Below are 12,423 nucleotides of genomic sequence, written 5' to 3'. Positions count from 1 at the left end.
ATACATTTCCATTAAGTAGTTCTAGCCAAATAAACTACCAAGTTAACATTTTACGTACATGTAAGCAAGTAAAGTTTCACCCAAATATAAGTTTGTTTTATTCCCAAATTGCGATTAGCATGTTAATATTTAATTCCATCGTTACGTTTAAGCCAAAACTGTTACAAGCCAATAGATCTGAATATGTTATTAGCCGACTAATAAAAGACTTGCACTTTTTCAGGAATAGTTTAAATTTTGTGACAGAGGAGCTGAAGAACCCAAGCAGGTGAGTGTATTATGTAGTGTTAAATATAAGGTTTCTCAAGAGGGAGGGGCGGTGGGGTAGCCTAGTGGTTAAAGCGTCCGCTCATCACGCTGAAGACCCGGGTTCGATTGCCCACATGGGCACAATGTGGGAAGCCCATTTCTGGTGTCCCCCGTGATATTGCACGAATATTGCTAAAAGCGGCGTAAAACCATACTCTCTCTCGTGAGGGAAACATGTGGCACCATATTTCAAAGTTTCTACGCAGGCAGTGCAGAGTTGCATCACGGGACTCCACGATCCGAGGATCCCAGATTCTTCACGATTGTGAGGTTAGGTGAGGTGAAATTGGGTTTAACGTCGTACTTGAGAATATTTCGCTCATATGACGACGTGCATGCGTGTGTATGTGTATGTGCGGCTGCTTGTACTAGCCCAGACTGAAGCTGGTTTTATAGTGCTAGCTTACTGAGATACCATGCTGCAGTGAAGCATGAATACCCTACTCAGACACATTATACTGACTCCGAGCCGACTAGTCCTTGTTGTACCCATTAATGCCGAGCGCCAGGCAGGCACCAACAAGTACCATATTTTAACATCTTTTGGTATGACGCGGTCGGGGATCGAACCCGCGACCTTCCGCTCTCCGGGCGGACGCTCTAACCACTACACCACGGAGGCGGTCTTGCACGATTATGAGTACTGCATGATTATAATACTCTTCGGTTTAAAGATGTACAGAGTTGATCTGCACAGATCGTGAAATCCTGATGTTGGGATAAGAACGGTGTAAAGAACTTCGGTAACAGAATTGTTACGTTGTGGGCTTATGATAAACCTCAGTATAACTACGTTACGCGATGAGCTTGTAACATGCAACCAAAACAATAAACTGAAAATAACAATCCGTCAAGGAAATTAAATCCTTTATAAATTGGTATCGTCAATCTTGGGAGTGGATATTTGTGTTAGGCTTGGGCCATGACTGACTGAGATTGGTTTTACGACGCTTTTAGCAATATTCCAGCAACATCACGGCGGGGGACACCAGAAATGGGCTTCACACTTTGTACCCATGTGGGGATTCGAACCCGGGTCTTCGGCGTGACGAGCAAACGCTTTTACCATTAGGCTACCCCACCGCCCCGCTTGGGCCATGGACGACAAAGAAACGCAAACAGTTAATGCACCAGATAGTAGACGACCTCTTCATCTTCAAAGGACCGACACCAGGGCCTTTTCCCTTGCCGCCTGAGTTGGCGAAAAACACATTCACATTTAGGTAATATCAGTTGTATCAAAAAGGGAATGCAGTTGAAACTGGGTCGATTGACGGGTCAAAACTTGGAGTCATTTGTGGTGTGCCCAAGACCTTATATTCCTGAAATCATGATCATTCACTAACCGGGGCGGTGTGGTAGCCAAGTAGCTACAGTGTTCGCTCATCACGCCGAAGGCCTGGGTTCGATTCACCACATGGGTACAGCGTTTGAAGCCCATGTCTGGTGTCCCCGGCTGGAATATTGCTAAAAAGCGGCGTAAAACCATACTCACCCGCTGCTTCAAAAGAGGAACAGGTGGCCGCTAGTGTATAACTGAATCAAACTTCATGTCTGTGGTGGCTACGTTTAGAGATCACAATGTTACAGCTACGTCATCTTTAAGGTTTTTGGTTCCTGAAGAAATGTATTTCCCCTGCAGGAATCTCCCTATTGCTATTATGGTGGGCATCCCACTGACGACAGTCTGCTACGTCCTCGCCAACATCGGCTACTTCAGCGTCATGTCCAAGGAGGAGATAATCCTGTCACACGCGGTCGCCGTGGTGAGTTGATGGATATACAGAACACGTTCTGTGTAATTCATTCAATGGAAACTGACAAAACAATGATTCATATGAAATATAGTGGCCATTTCCTCTACTAGGATGTTAAATTGATGTTATACCTACAAGTAAGTCATCGTGGATTGTTTACAGGAATGTACACACACGCATACAAATAAGTACACACACACACACACACACACACACACACACACACACACACAAACCCCCACACAAATACACGCACACACACATAAATTCATTCATTCATACATACATACATACATACATACATACATACATACATACATACATACATACATACATACATACATACATACATACATACATACACACATACACACACAAACATACACGAACGCACGCACACACACATATCTCGATCTAACTTAATTATTTCGCGCAATGACGTTCAAACATTCATGAGTTTCCTTCATTCTCTCATCTGGTTGACAGACCTGGGGCGACCGCGTCTTGGGCGTCATGTCCTGGTGTATCCCGATGTTCGTGGCCATGTCGACATTCGGCTCCGTCAACGGCTGTCTTTTTTCGTCAGGAAGGTGAGGACTGTATTCAACATACACATATACATTCAAAAGTAGGGGATATTTTGCTTTTCGTTGAAGCTACAGGAACATACACCAGTATCTAGCTATGAAGGTAAGTGGTTTATTTGGAAAAGAACATTTCCAAAGAAATCAAACACCAAAACACAACACTGGTAAAGTCATGAAGCAGATGACCTCGGTAGGCCTGACTCACTTAGACTTGATTGTAAACGAACACATTTTCTTGGAAGCATACGCTCAAGCATCCTCGATAATCTCCAGGGTATACGTTACGATCACTTTCCATTATACTCTGGAAGCATCCACGGCTTGGCCCGATGATTTTATTACCTCCCTTTGCTGGCTTTCTATCCAGTCAGGTGTCTACGCTGGGAAGTTGAGCGTACCAATCACAACTCACTTTCGCTCTTTAAATCATCTAACTGATTAAACTTGGCAACATAATAATATATTGTTGCAGATACTCTGAAAAAGGTAGAAGGAGTTCTTGCATATATTTTTTAAAGATTTCAGACGTGTCAATTTGTCTGTATGCTTGCCCCCCAAATCTGAGTCGCACTGCGAACAAACTTTCGCGACTGCGACCGCTATCTCTGTTGACACTGGCAAGCTCGGATGTAACGGCGGCTTAGCTGATTGGCTACTGTGAGAATGCGGAGCCAGCAAAGGGAGGTAATATAATTATCCGGCCAAGCCGTGGATGCATCCAGGGTATAGTGGAGAGTGATCGTAACGTATACCCTGGAGATTATCGAGGATGACGCTCAAGGAGACTATTTAAACATATCGTGAATAAAACGTTCTTCTGTCATGCCGAGGACTTGATTCCCCACACGCCAGTCACGTTCTCCGCCAGGTGATAGGGCCTGACAGTTGCTGATAGCACTGGTGTAATATGGTACCCATGTAGGCCGTCCATTTTAGCAATTAGTTCATTTTCCAGATCAAAGTTCACCCTGTTTCCAAACTGTGTTCACCCAATTTCAAGATTGTGTTCACCCTATCCTATTTCCAGAATGCGTTTCCTCTTTTCCAGATTGTGTTATGTAGCGGGTCGAGATAGCCATTTCCCCAAGATGCTGTCATTTATTCATCATAAACGACGCACGCCGATCCCCGCCATGTTGTTTACTGTGAGTACAGGCAGAGAATGAACTTATCGTATAATGGTACCATATACTGGTACTAACTCACTCAGTAATTTATATAGTGTGGATCTCTCTGAGTATGAACAAGTTTGCTGTCTATAGTGATGGATCACGGGCGTCCCAGTATTGTGTGAAGGTTTTTTGTGATATTGCTAAAGTATTGCCAAGAGTGGCTTAAAACCATACTCACTCATGCATAATTATTTAACTATGTGTTTTCCAGCTGACGATATCTATTCTGCTCCTCATCCCCGGAGACATCTCCACCCTCATCGACTGCTTCAGCTTCGCCTCCTGGTTGGTGTACGGCGTCACGTCTTTCTCCCTCATAGTCCTCAGGTTCAAGGAGAAGGATCTACACAGACCCTACAGGGTAGGCGACTAATGCGTCCGTCACGATGGAACATTCAGGGCAGAATAGCAGTTACACCCTACGTTCTCGACAGTAACTGTCGCTGAATTGGCCAATATATTTCGATTATTATCTTGAAATTTAAGTATTTTTAAAATAAACTCGAACTAGCGAAGAAATGTTGAAATAAACATAATCAAACAACGATAAAGAATAGAAATTTCCACAAAAATATGAATTAGCAAGAAAATAATCGAAGCAACTAAAGTAGTCGTAATTCCAAGATTATATATTTTAAATACACTTAAAATAGAGTAAATAATCAAAATTAAGAAAATACAATCGAAGTAACGAGAAAATAACTGACAATGTGGAGTCATGAAGCTTTCGTCGTCATTTACCTGTTCCTTCTAATGTGCTGAAAATGTTCCAAGAAGCCAAATAAATACATAATGATTATCCCAGGAAACAAACAGTTTCAAACCGAGGTTATCTTGATTCTGACTTTGGTTGTGATACCATGAGTGAGCCTCGTATTTGTTGATCTCACATTGGTGGGGGTGATATTGGTGGTGATCATATGGATGACGACCATATTGCTGGTGATGGCTTCATCTGGGAGAGGCGAACGGGCATGCGAATCATACTGGGATGTGATCACATGAAATGGGGGTGATATTGGCAGGGATGTCATGGATCTGAGTTGGTCGCTTCTGGTGGTCACACATCGACAGTCGATACAAAACACTACTTCATCTCCCTCCTCATCTTACTTTCATCGCACGATACGGTGAAGATCCGGGTTACAATTGGTCTTTGAACAGCGCTCATGCTTGTCGTAAGAGACGACTAACGGGATCGGGTGGTCAGGCTTGCTGACTTGGTTGACAATTGACATCCTATCCCAATTGCGCAGATCGATGCTCATGCTGTTGATCACTGGATTGTCTGGTCCAGACTCGATTATTTACAGACCGCCGCCATATAGCTGGACTATTGCTGAGTTACAATTGAACAGTAAACATGTCACGACTAACAGATGCTCAACGTAACAACACCATAGGCCGACTGGAGACAGGCTACTCGATTTAGACATCGCCATATTTTTTCATGAATCGCCAAACACCTTTTCAAGACCATGGAACCGTTATCACACGTGACCTACCCAGATCTCTTCGACCACGTGTAACACTGCAGGACAGGTTAATACGAGTTCGTCACTTACGTGATAGATTCAACATGGCGACATCTAGAGCTACAGCAATACCATCTACGCGCCACAGGTTGGTTGACCATGTCATCATGTCCCAGTTGCGTAGATCGATGCTCATGCTGTAGATCACTGGATTGTCTGGTCCAGACTCGACTATTTACAGACTGCCGCCACATTGCTGGAATGTTGCTGAGTGCGGCCTAAAACAAACAAACAAACGTACGATAGTCATTTTGTACCGGAGACAGTTCTAACGTGAAATTCCATAGAGCTGACATAGTGTGCACATTAGGACGTTAATGATTTATTTACAGTGATAAATAAAATATAAATAAAATATTTTTTGTCTTGTATTTCAGGTGCCCATATTTGTACCCGTGATAGTGTTTCTAGCCTCCTGCTACTTGGTGCTCGCCCCGGTTCTACAGAATCCTGGCATCCAATTCCTCTACGCTATCATCTTTATTGTCAGCGGTGGCTTCATCTTCGTTCCGTTTGTGTACATGGGGATACACTTCAGTTTTATGGGTGAGTATAGTCTGGTCTCACAGTCCCTGAACCATACTATGTTCCCTAGCCTTCCCTGCAAAGCTAGAGTCCAGGGCCCCGTTCCTCAAAGCGATCGTAGCGCTACGACAGTCGTAACTCTATACTTTAACATAGGGAGTTACGGCTGTCGTAGCGCTACGATCGCTATGAGGAACGGGGCCCTGTTCTCCTGGGGCTACTATTAAATTTAAATGGGTTTATGTGTTACAATCAAAATTATATAGATTAAGATGCTAAGCGTTACTTAGGGTGAGTACAGATTCCATTGGCGTATTGACCAAGTCCACATGTATTGTAAGGAAATGAACGTTAGGCTACCCAGTAGTTTTGCGACGGGGCACACAAGGCCTTGATATATTTTACACATATCGGGATTCAAATCTGAGACTGCAAAAGTCATTTCATTTCATTTTGCTTTTTTGTAAACATTCATCGTTGCACAAGTCTCTGAATTAATAGTTTAAATGATAAGAATGAAAAACATGTGAATAACAGACTGACGTCCTTAGATACTGTTCGCTGATCTGGACTAGCCTCTTTAAAGATAGAATTACTATACATCCATGTGCAGCCTTGGAGCAAGGCTACGTTGACGAAAATATTACAAGGGGATAAGCGCAGTAGTTGGAACAGTCCAAAAAATGCACGGGCGGGACGTAATGAGCATTAACTTAGACCAGCCCTACCTGTTCTCGGTGTTTCATTTAATGGGCATACCCCCTGTAATACAAACCAATAATAGCGATATGAAACCATGATCGTTTGTTAAACAACTTTTATCTTAAGTTGAATAAATTTCTGAGATTTAAATTTTCAATTGGCAAGGTAAAATTATGAGGATTCGCAATCTTAATTTAACTTTATTCGATTTATTTTTTGGTTTAAAGTGAAATTCATCGGTACCTTTTCACTGCAAACAGACTATAAGTAAGAAGGGACGTTAGAAACCCGGTTGTTTTGTCTGTGTTCCAGATGTCAAGCTAACATGTATCCATTTGTGTTTTCCAGATCGCCTGACAGGACTGTGTCAGAAGGTATTGTTATTACTACCAACCAAGCGAGAACAGGTTTCCTAGAATTATTAGTAATATCACCGTGTACATGATTTGTAATTCAATAAAAACATTCATTATTTATCATGTGTTTGTTGTGTGTGGGTGAGATTGGTTTTGTACTGGGCGCGCGAGCCAGGTGTTATGGAACACAGATGGTAACTGAATATAGGTTAGATCACGAGGACCTGGCGGTCCGAGTGGTCTAACCGACTTAAACCATGACACATAATTAAATAGCTACATGTACACTAAACATTATCAAAACAATGATAAATTCAATGCACTATAATTAGTTGCGCTTTCGCGTAGTAAAAGTTTTATTTTCACACTTAAGGTCCATGAAAATTTCGTTTTGCACGTGCATTCACATATCACTTACAGCACGTGCCATCTGATATATCTGAACACGATAAGGGCTGTTTGACAATGTAATGTGCCCTGAATGCGCAGAGTAATTGTACTATTTGATATATTATTCTCGGTTAGAGGCGAATGATTGAATGTTAGTTTGCCCTGTACGAGAGTTATTAATGAATGATTTTCCCGCATGCGCAAACGTTCATCAAGAAACATGCTCTCACATTCACCGCCATTGCCAGTGTCAGCAACAAATGGGTCCAGAATGTCTGAAGAAGATTTATTCCGTGCTCACAAATATATTTGAGCTCAAATGTTCATTGTAATGAAATTTATCCGACAAATTATGCTACTCAGTACAGTGATATTAGCGACAACGACGACGGCGTTGCCGGGAATAGGCAGACTGCGGATAAACATTGTGACATACCGTCAAGTGAAGATGATGCCATGTATGTAGCTTCTCAACAGATTGAGAGTGAGTTGTTTAAAAAACAGAAAAGTGAATTTCTTGTTTTGTCTTCGAGCGATGATGACATGATATATGCAGTTTCACAAGAGATGGAAAGGCAATATGCAAGGACATCAACTAATACACGCTTCGGTGAACCCTTATCTGATCGGGAAGTTACGGAAATGAGCAAGAAGATAGTGCCACAGAAAACACAAGTCTATAGAATGGGCATGTCGTCTGTTTGAATCTTGGCGAATTTCGAGGAATGGAAGGATACTAAATAGTGATACATCCGGGAATCGACTTAGTTTGATTCCGCATGATCTAAAGGATCTGAATGATGACGAACTTAATTATTGTCTGTGTAGATTTATTATGGAAGTGAGAAAGGAGAACGGCGAAAACTATCCCCAAAAAACTTTACGACAGTTGGTTTTGCTTATCCAAATGAAGTTGGTGAATTTGGGTAGAAATGTGCAGTTCTTATCAGACCCGGTTTACACAGAACTACAAACGACACTGGACAATGTCATGAAAGTGAGGGCAAGCGAAGGCCTTGGAATGCATCCAAGACAGGCAGATGTGATTACTTTAAATCAGGAGCAAGTACTTTGGGATAAAGGTATTCTTGGCGATTCATCTCCTCAGACGCTGCTTGATACCATGCTATACTTAATTGGCCTCAACTTTGCTTTACGCAGTGGCGTTGAACACAGAATCTTCACAGTTGATCAAATTGAAATTGGAGAAAATGACCAGGGTGAGTTCATACGCTACCATGAAATGGTCAGTAAATGCAGTCAACGTGGTTTGAAGGACTACCATGTTGCACCCAAAAGTGTTACTGCGTATGCTAGTGATGTATCTGATAAATGCATCGTCCACCTGTACCCGAAGTACCTCGGTCTTCGTCCTGCTGATGCTCCTACAGCTTTATACTTACGTCCACTTAGTAAACCCAGGCCTGATCGATGGTATTCAGTGTCGCCAGTAGGAGAACATACACTGAGTAAAACGGTGTCCAGATTGTGCGCTGCTGCCGGATTCAGTGGTAAGATTTTCAAATTCATTTATCTAAAAAACTGCATTACTCAAAATATATTACCAACTTTACAGTGTCAAATGAGAACATTTATTTATAATACATTCCTTACTTGAACCAGGTGTTTCTTTACCAGTAATTTAGTTAGATGTAAATGACTAAGCGTGTTTTACATAAATATAGCATCAATTCATCTCTTGACTTGTTTTGATTGGGTTAACATTTGTCTTTTCAGGTTTCTACACAAATCATTCGTTGAGAGCAACGTGTGCGACGCGGCTGTTTCGCTCAGGTGTAGATGAGCAGTTGATTGCTAAAACAACCGGTCACAGGAGTAACGCCATTCGCAACTACAAGCGTGTCTGTACTGAACAAGAGGCGACTATGAGCAGGATAGTGCAAGGGAAACCAAGAAAGCGACGAAGTGAAACGGCATCCATGTCATCCAGTTCATGCGAGAAATCTAGAGCTTTACAAAAGACCAGTACCGATGGTATCAACATCTGTCAACGTTACGGTCGCAAAATGAAACTTTGTGTATGTTCTGTGAATAAATACATTCTGCAGTATGCATTGCTGTTATTTTTTTTATTGTTCCATTAAAACCATGACTGTTTAGTTTCAGTTCGTAGTCTAACCAACCCAGATATTATACTACGACCGGGACTACTTTTTAAATGTTTGCTTTCATGTTGGAATCTGACCAGCTTTACTTCACATCAGCGTTTGCCAATTACAATCATCCAACCAAAACTAGGCGCAGATTGTTGAAAAGGTCTTATGGAACAATTATGCAATACCGTTATTTTTTCTATTGATAAATTAAAAGAAACACCTACAACGATAGAATCAACAGAAAGGGTACAGTGTGTACATGTCAACATCTCGCTCTCTCGCTCTCTCTCACACACACACACACACACCACTGTCAGAGATCGGGCGTTGTAGAGAATCAGTATCCCTTGTAACCAGCACGGATCCCATTCGTGAAGCTCACCAGACTCATAATGACACCCTGATGCAGTCAACTTCCGGTCGAGAGCTCTTTACACAGTCCAACATAGCCCAGAGCCGCGATGCGGTCCTATACGGTCAAGACATGACCCTGCATCGTGGCCGAGAACACCACCTTCAGAAATCCTATTCAGATTCTAGTGGCCGCTTACCCCTCGTAGTTTCTTGGGATTTAAAACAAATAAAATTTCCAGTGGATTTTGAACTGAAAAGTTGACATCGATAACTCCCAGATAATTACCCTGTACATACATGTAACTGTCATATTTTTAAGAACATAAATTTACATAATTTTAGGCCGGTAACCCATTTAATAAATGAATTAAACGAGACTTACCTGGAATGCTACGTCACTGAGATGCTGGAAGTGTTCTTGAGATCGCGCAGAGCGGGGCAGTCTTTGAAACATCTGTGCCATTATCACATAAGACAGAAATATGCTCAGTGCATGTATGGGAGGGAGCGGAGGGCAAGTAAACCTCCAGCATTCCAGTGACGTAGCAGAACTACAGTCAAACTTCAACTTCCAGGTATGTCTCGTTTAATTGAGGTCTAGACTCGATTATTTACAGACCGACGCCATATAGCTGGAATATTACTTAGTGCGCGTTAAACTAATCTCACTCACTCGTTTAATTGATGTATTCTGTTACGTCACGAATGCTTCCGGTTCACTTGAGAATTCAAAGTTATTAAAGGAAGCAACTCAATTGAAGGACACTATAACTATGTTTATTTTAATGCAATCAGAACTTTCCTGAGACGTTTAAGCAGGCTTACATCTGCAGATTCACCTGTATTATGACCAGAAACATTATGCACTGGGATTCAACACTTGCAGACACATTATTTGGAATGAGGTAATATCGAGGCAACTAATCTTGGTATTGGTCCAGGACCTTGGTCGAGAAGGGACTGTCATGAAGTACTGGCAAACTATAATGAGTGGCAAAAGTTTGAGCTGAGGACCAGCCTGCTGTCTTTAAAATGTCAGTAACTGACACATGAGAAGATTGGGCAGCAGAGGTAGACGGTGCTCTAGTACTGTGGGCACCAAAAGTCTGCATCCACCTCAGACTGTAGCATCACGGTCTTAATCCATCTACCAATGGTATCGGTGGATAGTTGTTTATGTGGGGACTGGTAAGTAATCGAGAGTTGAGTTGTGTCCTCCCTCAGGGTTGAAGTGGCATCAAGATACAAGCACAATATTGTAAAAACAGACCGTCTAACATTCCTAGGGTAAACAGCAATTTCAACAAACAAGTTGTTCTTAGCAGGGTGAAACTGCTTAATTTGTCTAATCTATAGACTATCTGAGTACTAGATTTCTCCACAAGGTAGATGTCTTACAGCTTAAGTGATTGCAGTCGTTGAGCTGTAGTCACTTTGATGTCAAATCTCTCAGTGACAGAGCTGGCGTGTCTCCTATACCGTCTATGTATTGCAACACCACCGATACATCCCAAACACTTGACTCCATGCATAAAGCGTGTAATCAGAGGGTGGTTTCCAAAGTTAATGTCACTTTTCAAAGCTAGGACAGACGAAACTGCTGGCCTAGGTGTAAAGAGAGTTATACCCATATCCCGTTCAGTTAAAATCTCCAACAAAGTATTCACAGAGGAACAAAGGGGATTAACTTTCCTTTTACCACAGCACACCTCCCACTCCTGAAGGAAGACTTGATACTGTTTTTGAGTGGACCTCCGCCACAAGGGAAGGATGATGGGGCGGACGTCATCCGGAATTTCTCTGATCTCCATTTCTTGCCGGACAAGAAGCAAGCCGGCAGTGTCATTTCCCCCGGAGAGGATGGCGTTTTAAGTTGTGTGGAAGTGTCAACAGATCTATTCGACGAGGCAACAGACGAGGGTTGCCTATTAACATCCCCATATGGCATACCGATGTTGTCTCGGCCAGTCCGGGACTATTATCAGTGCTCTTACTCCCTCTCTCTCTTCTAAAGACACAGGCTGCATAGGCGGATCCAGAGGGGGTGGGGGTGGGGTTGGGGTTGCAGGGTGCGCACCCCTTTGTGCTGAAAGTTTGTTAAATGACCATTGAAACTCGGGTGAAAATGAAGTGTGCACCCCTCCTTTTCACAATATTGTGCACCCCCCCTTTCTCAAAAAGCTGTATCCGCCCCTGGGCTGATGACACTGAAAGAAGGGAACATATAACTGTAAGAGGTGTTCCATGGTTGCTAAAAGCATCACAGTAAACGGGCCTCCAAGAGAGGTAACAGCTAAGCTGTGCATTCAGCATTGAAGCAAAAAGGTTGATATCTGGGCTGCCCCAGAGCTGTAACAATTGTTCAAACACAGACTGATTAAGCATCCACTCTGTCTTGTCATCAAATAATCTTGACTCCTTATTAACAACATTTTTTGAACCTGCAATGTGATTTGCCAAATATTTCTCTCACAGGCCAGTTTTTTTTACAAGGCAATTGCAATTTCTGGACTTGGTACCCCCCATAGCATCGATGTAAGCCACGGCAGTGGCATTGTCAACATGAAGTCGGACATGGCAGTTGGATAATTCAGAACCAAAAGGCCCGAAGAGCTAAGA

General features: G+C 42.5%; 2 protein-coding genes across 5 annotated transcripts in view; both read left to right on the top strand.

Moving 5' to 3' along the window:
• Positions 1-7,061, top strand: part of LOC124254907 (b(0,+)-type amino acid transporter 1-like) — a 31,831-nt gene extending 24,770 nt beyond the window's left edge. For all 4 annotated transcript variants that reach the window (XM_046688745.1, XM_046688748.1, XM_046688746.1 and 1 more), the window contains exons 7-13: positions 224-268; positions 1,952-2,075; positions 2,553-2,656; positions 3,702-3,798; positions 4,037-4,186; positions 5,738-5,906; positions 6,936-7,061. In XM_046688745.1, coding sequence (XP_046544701.1) covers positions 224-268; positions 1,952-2,075; positions 2,553-2,656; positions 3,702-3,798; positions 4,037-4,186; positions 5,738-5,906; positions 6,936-7,003 — 757 coding nt within the window. In that variant the 3' untranslated portion in view covers positions 7,004-7,061. The remainder of the gene's footprint in view (positions 1-223; positions 269-1,951; positions 2,076-2,552; positions 2,657-3,701; positions 3,799-4,036; positions 4,187-5,737; positions 5,907-6,935) is intronic.
• A 1,395-nt stretch (positions 7,062-8,456) lies between these two features.
• On the top strand, positions 8,457-11,816 carry LOC124254898. Its single transcript, XM_046688733.1, has 4 exons — positions 8,457-8,844; positions 9,071-9,413; positions 10,295-10,379; positions 11,529-11,816. The coding sequence occupies exons 1-4, from the start codon at positions 8,457-8,459 to the stop codon at positions 11,814-11,816; spliced, it is 1,104 nt and encodes a 367-aa protein (XP_046544689.1).
• Positions 11,817-12,423: the final 607 nt, after the last annotated feature.

Source organism: Haliotis rubra, unplaced genomic scaffold (genome assembly GCF_003918875.1).
Source record: "Haliotis rubra isolate DU_JTF1 unplaced genomic scaffold, ASM391887v1 Scf586, whole genome shotgun sequence".
NCBI lineage: Eukaryota > Metazoa > Mollusca > Gastropoda > Lepetellida > Haliotidae > Haliotis > Haliotis rubra.
The sequence above is the reverse complement of the archived record's forward strand: the minus strand, read 5'-3'. Positions and strand labels throughout refer to the sequence as shown.

Coding starts and splice junctions, on each gene's coding strand:
- LOC124254898 (XM_046688733.1), top strand. CDS start 8,457: ATGCTATACTTAATTGGCCTCAACTTTGCTTTACGCAGTGGCGTTGAA. Junction 8,845..9,070: donor CGCTGCTGCCGGATTCAGTG/GTAAGATTTTCA, acceptor TTGTCTTTTCAG/GTTTCTACACAAATCATTCG. Junction 9,414..10,294: donor ATTCTGCAGTATGCATTGCT/GTTATTTTTTTT, acceptor AAATATGCTCAG/TGCATGTATGGGAGGGAGCG.